This window comes from Fistularia commersonii, chromosome 2 (assembly GCF_037954325.1).
Source record: "Fistularia commersonii isolate RoL2024-O1a breed Wild chromosome 2, RoL_Fcom_v1.0, whole genome shotgun sequence".
NCBI lineage: Eukaryota > Metazoa > Chordata > Actinopteri > Syngnathiformes > Fistulariidae > Fistularia > Fistularia commersonii.
In genome coordinates, this window is record NC_141285.1 from 16,892,898 (window position 1) to 16,916,757 (window position 23,860).

Consider the following 23,860-nt stretch of genomic DNA (forward strand, 5'->3'; position numbering starts at 1 on the left):
CCGGGGGTCACAGGTTATTCGGGTATGGGGCAGAGACAGCTGTTTATTCATATCTTTTGGTGTAGCTTGCCACATGAGGAGTATCTGTGTTCAGCCATAAACTATCGTAAGTCATGCCTGACCGTCATCGCCAATCCACACCTGTTTGTGACCTAATATGAGAGCTCAGCTTGTGGAGCCTTTGTAAACACTGTGTGTGCCCATTCCTCAAAATTAAAAAAAAACAAACAAAAAAAAAACAAAACAGCAAACAAACAAAAAACAAAGCAGGGAGGCTCATCATCCTTAATCATCCTTAATGAAAACCTACAACATGTGTCAGTGGAGCACCCCAGGGGAAGGAGAAGGAGGTGGGCTCACTGTGACGCCTATGGGCCCTGATCCTTAAGTGATAGATGGAAGTCCCACTCGGATCCTGTTGCTATAATGCGTCACTGGCGTGAGATAGAGGCGCAGAGGCGCAAGAATAAGAAAAAAAATATACCACGCTTGCTGTGTTGCTGCCCTCTGTCCATCTTTATTCTTAGCGCGTCGCTCCGCCTTCCTACCTGTAAATCTGCCCGCTCTCCTCCGGAGCGGATCTGACAGGCGCGCTCAGCTGGCCGCTCCGTGTCCGGGCTGCTTCGGGGGGGGGGAACCGAATGGAGGCAGCCACATCCACCGGGGCGCTCGTCCTTTTACGCAGAATCGACGACGACGAAAACGCACAGGAGATTGTTCAGTGATTTTTTTTTTTTTTTGATTTTTGATTTTCGTATGACCGACTGGTTCGATTGAAAAGTGAAATCGATTCCCCTCCGACGGACGTCCGCCGATCGACAGGATATCTGAATGGAAGCGGGCTAAGGGGAAATCGCATTGCCGAGGACGGACTCTTGACATTTCTCGCCGCGATTCGACGACACTTCAACGGCACCCCCACCCCTCCAACCTCCCCGGTCCCTGCCATGGCGTTCTCCGCGAAAGAGACAGGAACCTCTCGAAAAACGAGAAGCAACTGAGAAGACTCGTCGTCGCTTCGCCTCGGCGTTAGATGCCACTCTCCAAGGGCCACCGACCCCCGCTTTTTCGGTCAGGTTTGCGTGTGCACCGCGTCACGCTGTCACAAATAAACAGTTCATAGACTAAAATATACACATTAAAAAAAAAAAAGAAAAGACTCCATCGGGTCTGTGTGCGAAGAACGGCATTTTTTTTTTTTAGATTTATTTTTCATTTATTTATTTATTATTTTGAAGCAATATGGCTGGTGAGTGGGGCTGGGGACGCTGGCGCAGGTTCTCCAAGGCTCCTAAATGCTAGCCGAGGCGGATGGCACGGTTCCCCATGGCAGCGACAGCTCTATGAGGACAAGCAATATCAATAATAACATCAATCCGGACTCCTCGATCCTCATATCCAAGATGGAAGACGTTGTCATTCCCTTCTCGTCCGAGGTTCCCTGCGACAATAATGGACAGCGCATGTGGTGGGCATTCCTCGCCTCTTCCATGGTGACGTTTTTTGGGGGTCTCTTCATCATCCTGTTGTGGAGAACCCTCAAATACCTGTGGACTGTTTGCTGCCACTGCAACATTAAGAACAAGGTATGGCTGCTTGTAAATGGCACCCCTCCCACCCCCACACATGCACTCCAAACTTGATGTTTTTTTTTTTGTTATTCTGTGGTGGGACACCAGCCAGAGCTACAGGATCATTACTGGAGTGACAGACTAAAAAGTATCCTAAATATGCATTATTTATTCATCTTAAACACCTTTCAAGAATCAGGATGTCTGTTTGAAATGAGCGATTCCTTCCCAAATCATGTGTTTTGAATGGAGGTGTTCATTTTGCATTAGGGGCAGGCAGGTCCTTCATTTTCTCATCCATCTGCATGCAACATTCATGCAAAAACTTCCTGGATAAAAGTAAAACATTTAAAAGGGGGCTTGTAAAAGCTGCACTTGCACCAGCGAGACTTAATGATGTCCACTGGGGGACATACTCATTGACATCAAGGCTCATCCTGTCAACATCCCTGCAATATGAAGTCCCAGGAAACCTCATTCTCCTTAGTCACAGCTGCTCTTTCATCTCATTTTTACACTCAGTTATGGTGAAGCGTGCGTGTGTGTGTGTGTGTGTTGACTGTATATTAAATGTCATTTTGGATAACCTGTCTCAGCTGCCAGGGGAATTAAGAGAGATTGTCCGTGAGTTTGTTTGCGAAGGCCTTCGTTAGGGATGAATCATGGCTGTTCACATGTGTTACAGTGCCTCTGTCGTACGTGACTCACATTCTTCATGGGCTTAGTGTCCCCCTGAATGAGCTGGACAGTTGGAGGTTAATGTTTGCTGGGGGTGAGTTGAATACATCCCAGCGTTATAGCTATCATAATAACTGTTTGGAGTGAGAAAATAAATAGGGTGTTCTGTAACTATCTCGGGCTATGGTGATATGCAACATTGACTGTGTGAAGGATTAATGGGTGATTCTTACTTTTCCTCGATGTCTTTGGTTCTTGTCCATTTCAAGCGAACGAGTCGTGCTCTGTGTTCCTGTGGTGCACATGGTTCTCTCCTGCCTGTTTTTGTTCAGCATCAAGGCTGACGAGAGAGAAGAACAGCAAGAAAGATAGATTAGCGAGCAAAGTTGATGATAAACATAGCATAAATGGTAACCTCTAATGCCACAACATGCAATAGTTAGCTTTTTTTTTTCTTATCTTTTACTTTGATGCCGTGAAGAGAGGAATGGGGGGGGGGCCTGAAGCAAAACAAAAACTTAAAGCTACGCATACAGGCTTGGAAATAACTTCAAGTCAAAGTGGATTTATAATGTAATATATATACAATGTATATATTGTATTATTGATATATGATACATTTTCTTTCTGAGCAGTAATTTATCGAAACAAACAAAGGTAGGCCGCCCTTACACAAGAAGGAAAAATAATGAAGTAAACACCAGTAGTGGAAAAACAGAAATTAAAAGGTATACCTATTTTCTCCCAGAAAATATTGTGTGATCCAGAAAGATTTTCTGTATATAGGTAGGTATCGAGTTACGTTGGCCGTGAGAAACATCGCTGTGAGTCATGGTGCTGAAAAATATCAATATCGTGTCACTGCTGTGTGGAAAAGGAAAATATTTAATATTTTTTTTGACAATAAGTTTTAAATCACCTTATCAACATATTATTTCAATTTCAGATTGAACCGTTGATTGATGGACTTAAGTTTAATCATTTAATTTCAGAATTTACATACTTTTGACTGTGCTTTTTTGACGGTCTTGCATACATTTAATGTAAAAAAAAAATCTCAGGCATGTGTCCAATTTAAAAATAATTGGACATATCAATTTTATGAAATTTAAAACCAAATAAGATTTCCTGATTGGATATTGTTTTTCATCCCACTCGTGGAATATCTCTCATGCTGAGCAGTTCTCATGTTCATTAATATACAGTATGATTCTGCTCAGTGTGTTGTGTGGGCTTTTATTTGTCTGTTAGACACCTGTCATGTTGTTATTCCTATGGCTCCTACTATAAGAAATGGAATCAAACCATGCCATCCTTCAAACTTTACATTGTCTCTAATAGATATTGATGAAAATAAAGAATGCAAAGTATCCTTGGCGTAGCTACCGATGAGTATCCTGTCGCTTGTAGAGCACGGCCACTGAAAGCATTTGTCTGTTCTAGCTCCTGTGTTGCCGTGTGGTGAAAGCAGAGCCATCTCTTTAGGTGACTTTGGTAGGTCTGACACTTGGCTGCAGAGGGAAAAGGCTTGTTAGGAGTATTAGGGTGGGGAAACTGGATCTGTTTTCAGCTGACTAGTGCGGCCAGTTAAGTTGGCATGTGTGAGAAACAGAACGCATAGCTGGTTTGGGGACTGGCATTACTCAGAACCTGGAATTAGAAACAAGGAAACAGAGGTGGAAACTTCAAGAGAGAAATAGGAAGAAGTGGAAACACAGGGGTTGGGGAGGGGTGGCGTTGCACAACATCCAAATGTGTGTAGCAACTGACATGCAGCTCTGTTGTAATTATTTTATATGACGGTGTTCTCTATTTGGATTGCAAGGGAGTGATTGTGGATACAGATAAAGGAATGAAGAGGGAGAAGAATTTCTTGACATTTGAGTCACAGGTTAAATAGACAGAGGCTATAACAAGGGGAATTGTAGCCTGTATTATCTGTATTGGAGAAAATAATTCAAAATTCATTAACCATCACATTCTGTATCTTTGAGTGAATGACGTTTCTGTCTTGTACCTCATGAAATTTGAATAACTATGGCCGGCTTACCAGTACTTGGTCCCCTTCATGTGTTCTGCTTTCCAAAAATTAATCAAGTTGATGGAAAATTAAGAGTTATGCCCATCCACTGATCAATTCGGGAAATACCAATACTTTTAAAAGATTAGCTGTCAATCACAAAGCAACGCCACAGCACAAGGGAAATTACCTTGAAATGGTCCCCTGTTGTAGCCCCCCTTGAGGCCAAGTTTAATAACGTGAAAATCCCCAAATGAGACAGACATTTGTTAGTAGTTCAGACATGGTTGATAATTTCATATTTCAAATCTGATTTTATAGTTCCCCAGAAATCAGTGCTTGGACAGCTGATGCTCTGATGTTAGAGTGGGCGCCCCTCCAATCAGAGGATTGGTGGCTCCTTCTCTGATCTTCCTGGCAGCATGGTGAAATGTCCTTGGGCAAGACGTACCTCCAGTTGCATGGTAGCTCTTCTGCCATTGGTGTGTTGAGTGTGTATGTAATCCAGTATATAAGGGGTTTGAAAGAGTTATATAAGTAGAGATCATACAGTGGTTTTGCCATCACTAATTCAACTAAATAATTATTAATCCCTGTGGGGAAATTCATTCTCTGCAACTAACCCATCATGAATGAACCATGAGCAGTAGGCTGTTGTCAACTAGTGCCAGGGGAGCAGTGTCTTACTCGACAACACTTCAATGCATTATAAGCCGCGAATCAATCCAGGAATGTTCAGTTCCAAAGATGGTTGCTCTACCTCCTGTGCCACACTGCCCCCGATCAATGTCCCTGTAATTAAAACACTTGGATTGACTGGTATTTCAGCTATATCTAATCGCGACACAACATCAGAAAGTTTGAGCGCACACAGCGTCTCTCCAGTGAGCGTTTATATCTGAGCTGCCATGCAAACTGAATATTCTACTCTGTTTTGCTGAAAGCAATGGATGGGGAGAGAGGGGTGTGTTTTGTTTATGAATCAGGAGGATACAGGCGCCATATCGTTGCTCAAACAGTTACTACAATCAGGAATGCTGTTTTGAATTGCAACTGTATAACGATTCCTACAGGAGGAAGCTGCATGTTGTGGAACCCTGCAGACAAACAGGCACTTGAAAAATTAAGAGAAAAAAAACTTCTTGCTAATATATTCAATTACTACGCCCCAGAATGTAAAGGGTTCTTTCTTGAATCTTGGTATACCCCTCAAATAAACAGGTATTTTTATTTTTATTTTTTTTTTTAGTAGTAATTTACTTTAAATGACAAAAAAAACAAACCACAACAAACCTGCCAAAGAAGCTTGTTGATGACAGTTCCATCATAGAATACAGAGGATTTATGCACTTTATTTTGAATAACGTTCACAAACCTGCTTTGGAATTAATATGAAAAACAAAGTATATTCACAAAATATACCTATATTCTAGGCTTGGTGACATTTAGGCATTAATTGTCTCATAGATGCTGAGGAATTTTAAGATCAACCATCCCTTCAGTCCAATCTGCCTTAAATCTAAAGCTCATATCTGAGCTGCGTTACCAAAATACCCTTTTTATGCTTCAACTCGAGACTTCTCACTTTCTAAACCTGGGGTTTCCTGCTGAGGGGGAGATACTATTGAAGATGTTAGCGCATATTGATGAGGAACAGAAATGGAAGCGCAACTACTCTGTGACATGGAAGTGGAAGAATCAACCACTATAGTGCGAAGCTTATTAGCATAGAATACTGCTCTATTTTCTTTTCCTATGGCCCTGCTGGATTTGTTAAATTCTGGAGCTGTTTTCTATGATGTGCTGTCTCACTGCTGGATGGTTATCTAATGGTCTATACCACCTCCAGAGTTCTCGTATGACGCCTCTGTTGGCTGGGATGCGTGGGGAGGAGCAGCACGGAGGCTTCGCATTTGTGGCACCGGTTATTTTTTTATTATTTTTTTTCCTGATATGAATGGCACCATCATCCTTCAGTGAAAACACGGGTCCACATCCTACTTACTTCAATGATGAATGCAACTGGCAGGCGTACAATAATTTATCGGGAACATAACATGCCAAGACAAAAGTGAGCTGACATGGGAGGCACTGCATAAGATGTGGAATGTATTTTTTATTTTAATGAATTATAATGCAATATAAATAATATATAAAAGGAATATAAAATATAAAAGGAAAATATGTTCAAGATAGTCATAGCAATTTTTGTTACTGTGGCTCCATTTAACCTGAATGGTTGTTTATGAAACTCATAGGTGGTTAATGAATAAACTTATCACTGCCAGCTATTGGCAGTAGTTTTAACCTATTACTTTGGAGTGTGAAAGCAGCATGCATTCTAACAGTTACCATCATTTGCTTGGTAATTATGGTATATTATATCACAGTTCTCACACATTCTGAGAAACCTAAAAATTAGTGGAAAACTAAGCCTGTTATTGAAAACTGGTAAAATTACTAATATTTAAAATTATATTGAGAATTTGGGTAATCTGTTTTTAAAAGGTGGATTTTCTTATTGAGGGCTAATTAATGTCCCATATCCTGTGCAAATCTTTCAAATTACACCAACACTTATTGATTCCCAGTGGTCAATCCATTATTTTCTAATTCAATTTAAGCTCCACATAAACTGACCTATTTTTTTAGTGAGTCATTTTTTTATGCTTGGCTGATCTCATTTAAATTGTCATATTTCTATGAATCTTTTGGGTTGGGTACATTTGGGGATTCTCATCTTGGCTGCAGAAAAGCCTTATTAATATTCTTCACCTTTGCTGATGTTTTGCGAGACAAATCAACTTATCAGTCAATAAGAAAAGTAATTGGTAGCTTAATCAGTCAAGAGGTAATTGTAACTGGTAGCCCTACAAGTATTTTATTTTGTTTTAGAGGAAACCAATTGCCTTTTCATTTTAAGAGATGTGTCTTCACTGTTGTGTATTTCTATTAGCCTTTAATAGTTTTAATAGTTAATAGTTTTTTTTTTTAATATTCTTCATTAATCACCTGTTTTAGAATAATTTACTGAAGAAATAATCAAATAAGAGGAAAAAATAAAGAATGACCTTCTCATGGCACTTCATTAGACAGGAACAATATGGTGTTTGGGCCAAATCCATGTCTGTTATACCTACCATATTGTTACTTAGAATGTTCTTGAAACACTCTGGGGAAAAAAACCCAACTTGAAATTGTGATTAAAAAAACTGAGAATCATCAGAAAACTAATAAGTTAAGGTGATGCTTTTAAAACAAACTTTTCGGATGTATTATTTAATTTCCAGTGGCAGTGCCACCAGCACTTGGCTGCCCGGTTGTCCTCCACAAAAGCTTTGATGACAATTTAATCTTTTTGTGAAAAAGAGAATCTATGTCTATGAGAGTCTAAACTACTGTATGACTGACCCAACAGTGATTTCAAGGCTATTATGAAACCGTGGTTATATATTATCAGGAAAATAACCCAAACTGTCGATTGATTTCAAGCCATGAATGAAGGCTGGCTTGACTGCTGTATATTTTAAATTACATAGCATTAATGAGCTTGATAACCACACGCCTGTAGCAGGTTCTGTCGTCAGACAGGCGTACAAGCATTAAACACACATCTTGACACCTTGCAACAGTATAACAGCACTGCGCAGTTACCACACTTCTTCAACCTCCTTAATCCCCCCCCGTCACCCCTTTCAAGGTGCAACATGGAGTGTTTATGTGCACTTTAGAGCCAATAGCTGTCAGGATTGTATGGTTGTTTCCTTCCAAATTGCTTAATCACAGGGGTGGTGGAGCAATTCACCTGCCTTGCCCTCACAATCAACTTTTTGCTTGTAGCTTTTTGGTGTACCAGTCTAATTCAGATGGCACTTTACTGTGTAATTAGATATCTCACATCCATACACGCTCTACATGTGGCTCACCTTGGCATTTGCACATACTTTCTATGACAGACAACAGCTATAAAACATGCTGGTGAACACATTAAGTAGGAACATAGTACACAAGTAAATCTACCACTTGACTAATTCTGTGCTCCTTCGCTCAGAATGACACATTTTCTTCTTTTTTTTATTCTCTCTATTTGAAATTATGCTATTTGTATTTGGCTTTCTGATGTTTGCTGCAGACCCAGCACATTGTCCCGATGGCAAACATGGGATCATTAAAGATTCATCACTTCTAATGAGAGTTTAATGTGCTGTGTATTGGGTCCTCGCACTGAAGGGCAGACATTGCTTCTGGGTTGTCAGAAAAGAAAGAGGTGGATTCAGGAGACATTTGGTGCCCAATCTCTGTTTCCTCTGCAATCTAATTGATTTCAACTGTGTAAAAAAAAAAATGCGATTTTGCCACCCCGATTTTGTGTGCTGCTGAATACAGGGTGAACATTATCGTCTTTGAGACACAGATGATGATATTCAAGCAGAGGAGAAGTTTCATTTATATTTATTTAATTTATATAATTGCCTTGTGCTTGGATGGAGAACAGCTACATTTTACCAAAGCAGCATAGAGCAGCATACACCCTGCCATCAGCTGTTGCTCTCACTAACCTGCTTTCGATTTACCCAGCTAAGCCAGCTGCATCCCAAACCATCTTATTGAAATTCCAATATAATTAGGGGGAAAAAGTCAAATTGGTAAATTAGACGTAGTCTGCCACCACCAGATAAATGTAGCAGTTATCTATAATCTACCAATATAAAGCCTTTCAAAGCTAAAGTCTGAGGTCCAATATAAATTTTTCATGTTGTCGCTATACCCTAGCATTAGATCTCAAAGTCCACAAGCACTTTATTATTTATTATTTCAGTTTCATGTGAAATTTTGAAATGCTTTCCCTTTGTTTCAGGTAACAAATTTTGATGATCTGATTAACATGGCAACATTTTCACATTTAGCATGTATGCATTTATTACACAACTTAATCACCCATGTCAAATTACTAAAAGGAGCAAGAAGTTCTAATGCAATTGAACTGCTATTTGATATATTTGGATAAATGCATAAATTGCATGGCGCTTTGAATTACATTTATGTAACATTTTTACAATTTCAAGTTTTTGTGTCACCTGCTATTTAGTCTCTGGTTTCTGTGATACAGAAATTTTGTCTGATGAAATGAAAGTTCTTCTCTAAACGTGTTGCTGAAATAACTTGTCTTATATTAATACGCTTCCTTCTCCTAGAAATGCTATCGCTGATGTCTTGTTACATACCGATGACATTTCCTGGGAGTGGGAATGCCTTAAAACCATGCAAGGGCAAAGAATGACCAGTTTTTCACCGAGCAGACATGTCTGTCCCCTCCGCCTCTTAGTAGGATTACAATTACTTGCTAGAAGTGCAGCATCTATTATTTGTCTCAATACTCCTCCAGTCAGTGAAATCCCTTTCAATTTATCCCATAAAATACTCATCATGCAAAAATACCCTCCAATTTACTCAGAACATAAGGTGATGACAGCACAGATACATATAGTGTACGTCTGTCCTCTGTCTAAGGATTAAAAGTATTTATTATAATTAGCTCAGCCAAGTGTCACTGGCATTGACTTTCTGCTCTTGTGCCATTCCAATGTGGAATGTGTGACTCATGCGTTATTCTCCAGGGGAGATCCACCCTTTTTAGGCTCTAATTCCGTAATTCTCCGGACCATATTTGATGTCCATCTAGGGCTAGATTTAGTGTGCTAAGCTGATGTATGTTAATCCACGGAGAAGGAAAGGCCATATATCAAGACCAGCTATGTATATCATAAGGCAGACACAGAAGTCCCAAACTGTACTCCTGTGCTGTAATGTTGTTATGTCTTCTTTGGCCAGTCACTAGGCTATTAAAAGTACTTTCACACCCTGGGAAATATTCGTAGGTCAAAGGTTAGACAAGAAGGGTATACCTGGCTCCATGCGGGGGATGAGCGCAAGACTGGCATCCCTGTCACTGGAGTTGTGTGATAGGGTCTAAGCCACCTGATCCTTGCCTTGTCAAACTGGCAGTGGAAAACCATTTGCATATAGATCTGCTGGATGAGACCGGTTAAGCTAAGCCGGCATGGGAGGCCTGCAGGAGGGAGATAGCTAGCTAGTGCCTGGCTAGCCAGCGGGATCATGGCTTATGGTTTCTAGTCTAGCAGCGTCCTCCCTCAGCTGTCCCTAATTCTCCCGTTGTCCTTAAACAGCTTAACATCAGACGAAGGGTGTGTGTGTGTGTGTGTGTGGGGGTTCTATTAGTATAGCTTGGCCATAGATATCAAATTTAAATTCTATCTCTATGCTAACTCAAGGGACGGTATCATATTACTTTGCAACTGTGTTTGTTATTAATATAGTCTTTTAAGATATATCTATATTAGTTATTTTAATTAATCTACCCATGACATTCAAACAGTGAAGTTATTTAAAGGTACGTTTTTTTATCAATTTTAACATACATACAACTAGCGCTTGTGTATTGAGCATAAGCGAGACACAAGTGTGTGTGTGTGTACTGTATATATATGTATATATATATATATATATATACATATATATACGAACAATCTGAATAAGATAACAAGTCTTAGATAGACAAACGTAGAGACTGCTTCATTTTAAACTCATCATGCAGAAACATTTGCACATAAATTAAAGAATAAATTAGAAACCTTCCCACAATTCTGTTGCATACATTTTCCAGACCAGCCAGTGCTGCACGTGCACAGCTACTCTTTCTGGTACTGATTATCAGCGAGTGCCTTCCATCACTTACCACACTCATCTTCCTGCTGCTCCTCCCCCAGCGATCGGGTAAGCCAGTGGAACACTGATAGGCAGACATGAAGGCACGGTTAACATCACAATTGGTGTGTTCAGCTATGTGCACTGGTGCAGAGAGAAGGGAGATGGAGACAGTTGCAGAGAGTGTAGAGGACACAGTGGTGACCTTCAAAGAGCTCAGCAGGCAGCGTTTCTGCTGCCTATTTTAGAGATGACTTTGTCTTAGCAACATACATATCGTCAACAGCAGTGAGGACAAAGGAGCTCAGACCTTGCCTCTGCAACCTGTTCTGGTTGACCTCAGGGAGGACTTGGCTAAATGCTAATTATGCAGGCTAACAGCAGACAACCGTGTACCAGTGATGCCATGTCAGCCAGTGAAAAATGCCTTTTTTAAACTAATATGGAACAAATGCAACATCATATTATTTATCTTTTAAGGATATGTAAGCAAATATATTTAAAATATTATATTTACTTTAATAAAACAAAATATGGGGTGATGATTTTTTGGAGACAACCCTAAATACTCATACCTAGTAATATTAAAGATTCTTGTTACTCACCTGCAAGTCCCTCTGACCAAATTCTGTGAGATTTGGATAAATACAGCGCCAAACCCTTTTCTCCTGTCTTCTGTTCATGCCTTGGTCATGTCTCTGATATCTAAGAAGAGAACTTCTGAACCTGTGATTAGAAATAGTTCTATGTCAAACTCTTGCCTATATACAGTAGATAGTTTTCTTTGTCTGTCTCCAAACACCATACGTTATTTAAACTTTAAGCATCCTTGTGGCAGACAGCATCCATCAATCCATCCATCCATTGGCTACCGCTTATCCTGCACTTAAGGTCGCGGGGGATGCTGGAGCCTATCCCAGCTGTCATTGGGCGAGAGGCGAGGTACACCCTGGACTGGCTGTCAGTCAATCGCAGGGCTACATATAAAGACAGACAACCATTCACTCACTCATTCGAGGCAATTTTATCCACCACCCACTGTGCCGCCCAATAGACAGCATTATTAATGTTATTTGAATACTTTTTGAAGGAAATTACCATGGTACAAACCTTTTTTTCTCTTTCTTAATATAATTTACAATCATTAGAAAAGACTGGCAGCAAAAGGCAGCTCACTAGTTGAACTCTCTTCAGGCAAAGTGAGTGGGCCTACTACACAATAATTTTACCTCTTGACTTCTTCTGACATTTTCCAAAATTGTTCTACCAAATGAATAACTTGGCTGTCAATTAAAGTGTTGTTTGATGCCTGCAAAAGTGAAGTCCTGAAGGATTTTGTTCTTACTCAGGTTAGAACTGCTGCTCGGTGTTTCTCTGAAAGCTGTGAAATTCATCTTGACACAAACCAGGCAAGGCAGACCAATTTGAGAGTGACATGAGCTGTGTAAGATGATGTGCCTAGTGTTGAGCACCAAATGACAGCATGTGCAGACATCATGTGGAGACGATGCACACAGTGCATTGATTTGATACTGAATGCCTTATTAGAGATGAATATAATGTAGAACTGCCATACTGCTATTTGCCAACTCTTCATGCTTTCATCCAGTGATTATGTCCATATCTCTAGACCCCATAATGAATTGCAACTATATATAAAGCATTTGTTGGAAATTGTTAGTTGGCATTTACAATTACTGTATTATAGATACTAGTTGATGTGTTGTGATAATGATGATGATTTGGTGATTGATATGACCTAATTCGGTATTTGTAATAAATTTCTATGAAACTGCTTGATACTCTCTCTGCTCTAATGTGTGTTTCATTGATCCAGATGGACTTGCATAATGCATGAAATTCAAAATGTTGCTTGGTAACATTATTCTGCTCCTGCATTTTGATGTCACATGAGGTATAATTATATTAAGTTGTGGATAAGCTGGATCTTTGGAGGCGTGTTAATACTTAAAAGCTTTGCTGTTGTTAATGTGTCACCATGATGATAATTTGGGAAAATCTAAAATATCTGTGGCAATGAATAGTCAGAATGCATTTATTTGAAGATGAAAAGTAACATATTTGTACATAAAGTGATAAATATTTGCCATTGCTACTAACTAAAATGCCTTATTTTACATTCTGTATAGTGATATTGTTGTCCATTTCATAATATTTAAATGTGATTTTAACTTAAAAAAATGCAGGGATTAGTTCTGTAATTTTCACTTAATGTTTCCTGCAGTGTTCATTGGTGAAATCTGTGCCTTATTATGGGGCACAGGAATTGTGCTGTGTGTTGGCTGGTTGTATTCAACAGGGTTTGTGTTCAAACCCAGCTAATCTCCACAAATGACCATTTTCAGCACCATGGAGAGTTCAGGAAGCGAGGCAGCAGCAGCCACCACTGCGGCAAGGCCTCTTATAACTAGAGTTTATTACTGTTTTCCGTTTCATTTCTTTGTGCAAACAACCTGCGGTTTGAAAATAACTGATTAGATTGTGTTAAGAATTGGCATTTTAAAGTAAACACTGATAAAATGCCCTTAATGCTAAAATTACAAGCCCTTTTCTTTGCTTTTTCTTCAATTTGTATTCTCCTGAAATCACTTTTATTGCAGTAGTGACCTGAATGATGTACTTCTCGGCAAACTAATATCCACTGCTCTACCCTGGTGACTTTTTTTGACATAAAGAACCTATGAATTACATCAGGTTTGTCACCTTGCAAGGTTTTGGTCTGCAATTTACAGGGTAAATAGTTTCTAGCATATTGTATGTAATATGATATAGTCTTTGTAAAGTTTATATTTTTGGCCAACTGGTTGAAACCCCACGAATGTGTGCATTCGTTTGAAGAACCCATTATCCATGAAATGGCCCTTATTGTAAAAACATTTGAGTTCAGTGCAATGTTTAACAAAAAGAGACTGTATTGTTGTCAAACAACAGGATAATCTAGTTGCCTTTGGTCCATTTTTCATTCTTATCATTTGGAAGAGGGGTGTTCGTAATTCTGGGTTGGAGAGGACTTTCACTATTGTACTTTTTGTTGTAGGTAGGTGTCTTTAACCGTGTAATTCAGATGAAAATTACAGGGTTTGTATGTTTTGAACAGATAAATTATACACGTAACTGCAAGACACCCTAATATACAATAACTGCATTATTGCTGTTTTTAGACATGCAGCTACACATAGCAATCTTTTTGATTGCAGACATTATCCCCAATACATCCACTGTTTTTACCAGTAAATCACTTTTTCCTTTTTTTTTTTTTCTAATGCTGTTATATTGTTGCTCAGCAGCATGTTATGTGCAGGCAGGGCTAATACAAAAAAGTTCAGTTGTAAGAGACATATGCATTCCACAAAGGACCAGTATGAAGCATACTTGTATTGCTAGCTGTGGTGAGATTTTTTTTTTTTTACCTGAGTCCCGAGTCATAATAGATGTGTTTTTCTTTTTTTTTTAAAGTGGAGGTCTTGTGTTAAGGCAGATGTGTATCCGTATGATTCTAGTCCATGATGTGTGAAAACAAGATTTTATTTTGGATTGGATATAGGTTATTAAATAATTGCTATGTAACTGATACAGGAAACATCTGATTATGAGCCTGCATGGTCTACTCTCATCTTTGTTACCACTGAAATGTTGTGATTGCCTATTTCTGATCTCACAACACCTAAAATTACAACGATAGAAGTGTCCATAAGTGCACACCTTAGGACCAAGAATTCGGGGTATGTCACTCTTTGAACAAACAAACAAAAAAAATTACCCAACTACAAATTATCTGGTTTGTCTTTCATTATGTCCATGGACAATTATGATTGATAAAAGGAAAAACACCCCATACTTTACAATTAAAAATAATTAAATATTTGGTTTGTATTTCATGTTTGTTAATAATGACTTCAGTTCAATTTCAAACTTAATCATACACAGATGTGGATATGAGCATTAGGCTTCACAGTTTGGTATCACATACAGTAAATCTTAACACAACACTGACCATACAGATCACTTAGAAGCATCACTGTTCATGTCGTTATTTAACGCCCTTGGTGTTTGATAGCTTCATGGAATGATTGATTATACTGATCAGCTGCTGGACAGGCTGGTTATTCTTCTGAATAATTTCCCCACACTGGGCTCTCATCCCTCATAGGGGCTTAGCTGACTTCAGCAGCAGCTTCACTCAACATTGTCTCCTATGAACATGAGCAGTACAAATACACTGGTAGGTTTCCAGGAAGTCACATGCTGTCTCACGTTTTCTACTTGTCAGCCGTCTTTTCCCTTTTGTTGACTTTTCTATGTCCTAGTTTTGTAATATTCATATGACTTTCAACACATTGATCCGCCATTTCCCAGTTTCAATCATCTACCTTTACCTTTTTCTCTGTCTCTTTGCCTATCCCAAATATGGGTGTTTGAGAATTACAATTCCCGTGAAATTAAACCACCTTCATCCAATAACTTCACATTTTGAAAATATGGAAGAGCCAGGAGATTCTTTCATGATTTATTCCTTTTTGTCATCTGCTAAATTGAATGATCCGTAATGCAACTCTTTATTTAGCCTCTTTTTTTTACTTTTAATGGTCCTTGTCTTTATCACTTGGTACCCTACATTTGTTAGCGTCCCTAAGCTTTCACCTAAAGCCATATAAAAAGAAGTTATGAATGCTATCACTTTAAATAGTGGAAATGACACAAATTAATCCAAATTAAATTTCATAAGAAGAATGACCTTAAGGGAATAAAAGAAATACAGTGACTGTCACTTGACAATTCATGAAAGCATTAGTTAACTTTTCGTTATTTCTTGTGGATGCACGCTTTCCCTTTAAGGAATTGATCTCTGCTCAGGTTGTCACAAATGGAAAACTGTGACTTGGGGCGGGACCAACGAAGGAACCTTTCACCTTTCTGAACAGAGGTCAGGATCAAAGGTGAAAAGGGTGACAGAAGAAATTAGCTGTCTGCATGTTCTCACATAACAGCCTGGCAAACAGAACAGAGACGGTGTTCTTCTTGAGGTGAAACTCTACCTATGCAACCTGGGCTTCTTCTGTCTCTTCTTCCACTGGGAAGTACCCTAGTATTCTGACATGGCTGCTTTGTAATTACTTCAAGACACAGCCTTTGACTGTCACGCCTCCAAGCCGATCACAGCTACCCATTCTCAGAGAAGGGGATGCGTGTGGGTGTGAAAAGTATGCAATTTAAAAATGCATGGTAGGTGAACAAAGACACACAAGTCAAGAAATACGGCTTGTTATAAATAGATAAAAAGGATCTATCTGTCTTACTCAGCCTTCTAGAGTCTAGTCGTTACATCCCTTTGCACACTGCGCTCGAGTGACGAAAAAGACGCTTTTTTTTAACCCGCAAACATTATGAATTCATCGCATTATCCCGGAATGACTTTTTATCAGAAAGGAGCCAAAGGGGGATGGGGGTAGAATTTGGACAGCAGTAGAGGACAGTGAACAGAGTGTGAGTGGCCATGATGTATAGAGATTGCAGTGCATAATGTGATTTACTGTTGTACTAGAGCCAGATTCAGCTACTGCTTCCAACACACACACACACACACACATAGTCTGACATTTAGGAGTATGCCACATGGGGGGAGGGAGGTGCTTTATTTGCCACCTCTGTGCCCCAGGGAACTTAAAGAAGAAAAAGTGCTCGAGACAAATGGAAAGTTCCGACTGAGACTCCAAAATAACTGCTGCTTGATCTTGAGATATACATTATTTTAAAAATATACATTTGGCGTCTTGTGGAGTTGTGACAGCATTGCGGTTTCCTCAGCCTGCCCGTCTTTGTAATAATAATAATAATAATAATACATACGATTTGTATAGCGCTTTTCACGGTACACAAAGACGCTTAACAATGCCTGACTCAATTTTACTTCTTCAGAGAGTGTGACCTTGCCTTTGCCAGTTCAGATGTCGCTTTGTGTGACCCAGTGAAAGAAGTAGCCCTGTTTTCCAGTGATAAAACTACTTTTGATTTGAAACATTGTATTGTATGCATAAACATTTTCGGTCTAGATCACCATTATGTGGAGTTTTCTGATTTTTAAAGGCACAATAGAAAACACATTTCCTTGAAAGGATCTGATATTAGAGCCTTACCAGCCTCTCATAGATCTGGCTGTATGTCGGGATTTTGATGTCAACCTGTTTGTACTTCTTCCTAAAATATCACGTCTGTCCGACTTTGCTCTGATATTAGATCAATGTCTCTGAGATTCATTTGACACCTGGCAAAGCTGGTTGTTAAAAGAGTTTTTAACACTTTATATTTTCACAACATATTTTCTGATATCAGGTTGTTTAAATGTGACTCCAGTGTTGGAGTACTGGCATTTACTCCAAAATCCGATATTTTGATGGTAAACATTGATGTTTCTTACAGGTATTGTTTTGGCTAATGATAGCTTTCTCTCTCCCGTCTACATTTTTGCTCAGACTTTTTTTCTGCCTTTTTTATGCTGTAATAAAATGTTTAACAGTTCAGTAGATGAATGTCATTATTATATGCCATTGGAATAACTGGGCGCCTGCTGACATTTCCTGGGGTCTTCTGCTTCCAGGGATACTGGAGAAACACCTGATCTGCAGTGCTCCCACTGAACACCATGGGGTCTTAGTGTCATTGCAAATACTGCTTTTAATATGTCACACACAGCTTTTGACAGCACTCCTGTAGGAGCCTTTTAATACAGCTGAGGTGCTACAGGTGGAATCCCTCATAAATAATGGAGGAACTAGTGTTTTGTTCATTTGTTTTGAGGACATGGATACTGTAACTGCATTATTGATGCAGCTTGGAGATGGCATTCTTTATCCTTATTTTCATAAATCAATAATGAAAACTTCCCCCAGGCTGTTTTTTCACAATGTACATTGCATTATGCATTTGCAGTATTTTCAAGCCCAATATTTACATTTGCTTCTCTCAGGCAAGTAGGCAAGTTGGTGGGGGGGCGGAAATGATTGACAGTTGTTGCACCTCTATTTCCATGTCATGTGACTTTGAGGAGGGGGAGAGGACCCCAGTGCCTGCTAGCTTAACAAGTTGTAGGAAAAAAAACAAAACACCCAGGCATTCTGGGAACAGGCATTACTGCTGTCTCCCAGAACTACCCACCAAAACTTGGCCCTAATCCTGCTTTAATAGTAAACAGCTGTAGGGCACCACTGTGCTCTGATTAAGAAGGAAGGGAAATAACCTCATTGCTGGTGTAAAACCACTGAGCGAGCTGCGGGGCTGTTTCACTGCGCTGGTTTTTATTGGTCTTAATCTGTTATACAAGTAGGTAGAGAACGTCTATGCCTGTCATAAAACTGGCCACTGGAAATTTGATACTAAAATGTTCAATGAAACTGAACATTATAGATATCAAGTGATGATTTACTCTATGTCTGGTGTATTATGCTGAACTGTAATACAGTGTCAGAGGATGTGGGCGGCCAATCAATCTTTTTAAAGGTACATAATATGATTTATAGAATTTCTTTTCCAGAAAATCATGAACATACTTGCATTGTCTATATTCAGACACATCCAGAGTAATACCATCCTTGTTCAACAACAATCTGTTACTGCAAATTCTTGCAGTACAATCAGTTTTAGAGTTTTATGGAATCACGTAAAAATGTCCATGGTAAGTAAATTTGCTGTCTGATTTTGTTGTCAAGTCAGCAGAAAACTGCTTCTTACAATAGTGTAATCAAAGTCCAAATTCATTTCAAAATAGGGGCAAATACCAAACAGGCTCTCACCTTATTTTTGCTCTTTGCATTTTCATGAATTTCTGCTGACTTTGTAAGAGGCCATGTCCACTGTAACTACATTACATTAGCAATCTCTGTATTGCATTACTTTGTGGTTTCCCTAACTGAAACAACCATCAGTGGATGCTGCTATTGTAGAATGCACAGAAGAAATGCATCTCAAGGCTGTACGGAGTATGAATCCTGCGCACACATGCTCCCACAAATACACATTTGCACATACTCGACAGAGGGACAAAGGGGTGTTTGGTTTCTATTCTTTTGCGTAATGTTTTTTCAGGCATACTGGAGTCTTCTCGGCCATTGTTGAACAGAGTTTTAAATAGATGGGGTATTTGGGGGGTAGCTTAATTGTATTAGAGTGCTGTCAGTTGGGTCCGTTATGGTCCTTTGCATATTTTCCATCAGCAAGGTTGTCAAAAGTGTATCTCCTGCTATGTTGATTTTCCTCCCTTTGTTATGCTGCAGTTGTCCATAATTGAATATTTGTAAATGTACAACTGTGTATTAAAGACTGGCTTGATTTGATATAATAATGCTAATTATTGTACATTTTTCACTCTAATAGGCTTAAAAAGGTCCAATTGGAGACAGTAAATGTTGCAATCATTTATCATGGATTGGCCTTTTTTTATGGCACGGCTAAGATTGTTCCTTAGCATATTAATAATCTATTTTCTGCATGCAAATTAGGGCCTAAAAAGCAAGTGCGCTGACTTTGCTTCCTCCTTGACTCGTAAACAGCCTATCATATCTCTCGATAATGGAGTGTGCTGTAAGTAAGCCAGCAGCTAATCATTAAACAGCCATGTGTTCCACTGTCTGATCGACATTTGACAATACCAGCGCTGAGTGAGAAGGTGAGGGCAGATGGTGATAACTGTTGATTTAAAAAAAAAAAAGGAAAAAGGTCCTTCCAGTTTTCTCAATATTGACTGATAACCATTTTCGTAAAATTGCACACCATTTTCTTTAAAAATATCTATCAATCAAAGCCGGTGGTGTCAGATTTACAACCCAGCCCGAATGAATTTGTTAGATCTCGTTGTAATTGTACACAGTACAGTGTTTTGTTTAATGGTTTGAAAAGGAGACTGGTGACGCATTTCACACTGTCTAAAAGGTTAATGAAAGAAATGACATGATTGGTAGGAATTCAAAGAACCCAAGGATGAATAAATGCATGTGAAACATTTAATGGCGCTACTACTGGCTATAGTCCTCAATGAATATACCATACATAAACGCCATCATAAAAAGGAGAAAATAAAAACCATAGAATAAAAAGCTGCAAACATATTGTTACATTCTACTCTTTCCTCAGCGTCACTCTATCCTTATCTTTGACATTTGCCTGAGACTTGGCTTCTGTTGGTGACATTACACCAATGCAAGACAATATATGTCTTGTAAAGCCTAGGCTGACAGGACTGAGTGTGTACCAAGGTTGCAATTGGAGTATTTTTCACCCTCTGCTGTGCTAAAAATAATGTGATGGTATTTTGATATTTTGCCACCTGCATTATTAGAACACCCTTTCTCTGCTTACTGTTGATCTGCCTTTTTGAAATGAAGGATAAAACAACCTTGATGGTGTGCTCTTTATTTATTTTTCTTTTATATTATTTTGAAATTAGAATGTGGTTGAAAATACTTGAAAATATGACATTAGTCACAGTTGTTCTGTTCTAGGTAGGTATGGTTCTCCCTTAATGTTCAAGGCAACTGCCTAGCAGCATTATAATGCTATTTTAAATTTAAAAACCCTTGATGCATGATCTGTCTGGGTCTGTAACGTAATGTATAGAATCACACAGTCCTGTGAGCACTGTCTCACCGTATCCTCTCTGGTACTCATTTGCTTACTAGTAGTGTCTATAAGAATTTTACAACCAGCTTTGTTACAGCAATTAGATACCCCTCTATCTATTGTCTCCTTTTTCTGCTAATGGAATACATGTCTCTTCAATACGGTGGCACTCCAAAAGATTCAAACATGTTGTCTTCTGTAACTTATTCATATTAGTAGTTCTAAAAAAAAAGGTGTTTCCAAAACATATAAAAAGTTTATTGATTTCCCTGTTGGTTACACAACTTTTGAACCAATACTGTCACACTGAAGAAAGTAGTTTAGGTAAATAATGTGGGATGTTAACTAATTTTATCTTATTTTAACACGCAGTATTTACTTAATAAGTATGTTACTTAGAAATAATCCTCTTAATAAAGTAATTTGGATTTTCTTATAATTTATTAGTTTTTTTGTTTGAACTTCATGATCTCTCAAATCTCTTTTGTTATATTTTCATAGCCAATTATTTGGTTTGCTTCAATTAATTCAATTATAGAGTGGTAATGCAACAACACAGACAAGTCGATCACTCAACAGTGGCTTCTCATTGATATTAACAATGAGCTACTTACTATAGAATAACTGTTGAATCCAACAAGGAAACTTTTGGACCAGAATTTATTATGGATGGATTTCTATCACATATATCCTGATTAACACTGCATATAATCCAGTCTCAAGAACTAATTTCTGTGAGTGCTCTCATTTTGGTACTCATTGGAAAAAAAGGTGTTCCAAAGTACTGCCCAGCTCCTGTTAATTGTGATTTTTATTACTTACTACGATGGATGGATGTGTGTATGATCCAGTATTGTGTCAGATAGCAGCATTGTCACACAGCATTTTTTTCTTTAGTCAAAGCCGTCATTGACCATTGCAGATAAATAAAGGGTACATTAATGCACAGTTGTTGAAAAGATGCAATGATAGCTCAGTCACATGCCACTGAACTCTTTGGAGATCATCATGAACTTAAATGGGTGCAGAGTCTGATGTTGGGTGGTAACAAAATGGATGATATTCTATACATTTCCTGGTTTCTGAGGTGTTGCATCGACAATGTTAACTCCTCAGTTGTGTAGCATGGACAGAGACACTTTTTTTCCAGGAACTTTGCTGAGAGTCCCTCCCTATCCAAAATTTCTTTTGGCCGTGGGTTGGATTTGTGAGCGTGGATTTTTGTATAACATGATCCCAAAGTATGATTGTTCACTTGTTATTTCCATCACTCAGCAAGCACATTGCCATTAATGACTAAAGGAACAACATTGAGCAACATTGAACATAGTTGTAGTTGATGGTTTTGTTACTGTAAATAACAGACCATATAAATTTCTTTGTGTTCAAGTAAGGGGCAGACAAAACTAAGAATTTTATTTTTCTTCTATTTTCTCGTTTCCAGTCATAAAAAGTGTCTACTGAAATATGTATTGTTATTATTATAATATATGTTATATTTTTTTGCATCACATTACATTGTATCATTGAACGCTGATGTTAGCATTAACAACAATAGTTTTGTCATTCAGCAACAAGCATGGCTTGAAATTCCCAGTGAAGAAACAAACCAGAAAACTGGTTAAGGGAGGTCAAGGGAGTGTTGTAGCTTCGAGTCCCATCAAGGGGTCTCCATTTCCTGTTGTTTCTCATGTTGTTGACTGAGATGGTACAAGCTCCACCTTTAACTGCTCTAAAAACCTCGACCGAGTCCAGTGTGCACCTTTCTTTAGTTTGGAAAACATTGCTGGGGTGAAAAAGTGAGAGATGGAGACACACAGCACTGCCTATCCAAATACAAAAATAGAACTGACCTTCAAGTTTTAGAGTGGATATTTTGTAATAACAGACTCTATTTGCAAGTACTTCAATTGTTTCGTTAGATACTAAGTTTCCTACTTTAAAATCCTGTTTTTTGCAAAATGAAGGTATGACGGACCTTTTAACAACAAGAAGAGTTTGATCAGATTTGGTATATAATCGTATTAGTGTCAGGGCAACTGAAAAGGCGTTAGAAAGCTTGTGGAAAACATCACATTCCCTGTAAGAGGCTCATTTCAGGCATATGAACCGTTTCATATAACATGCAATTGGGGAAAAATTGTAATTTCTACTGGACGTGGACAACCTGGGCAATGAATACAGTCGCATTTAACATACGCTTATTCTTACATCCGCTCTTCTCAAACTGTTGAATTATCCTTTTCTGATGTACCCCACACATTTGAATGCTCTCACACTGACTATCTCACCCACAGGCTTCTTGCAGCACATCTCCCTGTATTCCTATTGCTGCCTGCCTCTTTTTTCTCCCTGTTGCTCTGCTGCTGTCCCTCTCCACACCCCTCCTCCAAATCTCCCCTCCCACACACTGTGTCTCACACACCTACTGTCTGCCCGCCAGCTCTGTTGCTAGGCGACAAGCAATGAGAGATGGACTGCTCTTATAAGAACAACGTTTGTCCATCAGGATCTTCTCCATGTATGCAGAGACTAGCTGTGAATTCTGTGAACAGTTTATTTTGGACACACATAGTTCATGCTACCCATGTTGAATGACATGGAGAGTAGAAAATAACAATTTCAAAATATGTTTATTTGTCCAGTGATTACATTTTAAGTTCTTAATTATAGTTAACGCACTGAGGCAAAAAAATATATAAATACTTAGGAGCAGTTGAACCTCTAATGCCTCTTCATGTAATGGTATTTTTTAATCACTGTAAACTGGAGACTGAAGTAATTCATTAATTGATTGCAAAATTAACATTGCTGCTGATATTTACCTGTGTGTTTTTAAAAGGACACTGTCTTCAAACAGTATGTATACTCAGATGACTGCTGTGGACCTTCCCATGCCATTCTGACTGGGTGTGGACCAGCAGAGAATTCTCTTGATGCTTCTTCTCCTTTGATTGGTCTCTTGGGGCTCTCTTAGCTTTTATTTTGACAAATGAGAATGGTGGTCAACACTAAAAAAGCACTTAGAGCAGTATTGATTTATAGCACCTATTAGCCTGGCGAAGAGAACAGGGAGACGTACAGTAAACCTTCATTGACTATCAAGGGCCTGTTAAATAAATGCCCTGAGTCTTGGGATTAGAGATGTGGATTTTCTCACTGCTGCATTTGAAGGGAGCTGGAGGTTGCACTACTGTAACAGGCATAATGCATCTAGATGGGTGGATTACTGATG

General features: G+C 38.8%; 1 protein-coding gene across 20 annotated transcripts in view; it reads left to right on the forward strand.

The window, feature by feature from the left end:
- Positions 1 to 625: 625 nt before the first annotated feature.
- Positions 626 to 23,860, forward strand: part of kcnma1a (potassium large conductance calcium-activated channel, subfamily M, alpha member 1a) — a 145,153-nt gene continuing 121,918 nt past the window's right edge. For 14 of the 20 annotated variants that reach the window (XM_086171155.1, XM_086171012.1, XM_086171114.1 and 11 more), the window contains exon 1: positions 627 to 1,586. In XM_086171155.1, coding sequence (XP_086027281.1) covers positions 1,296 to 1,586 — 291 coding nt within the window. In that variant the 5' untranslated portion in view covers positions 627 to 1,295. Of the gene's footprint in view, positions 1,587 to 23,860 lie in introns of all 20 variants that reach the window. The other 6 variants (XM_086171029.1, XM_086171052.1, XM_086171098.1 and 3 more) reach the window with 1 other exon arrangement.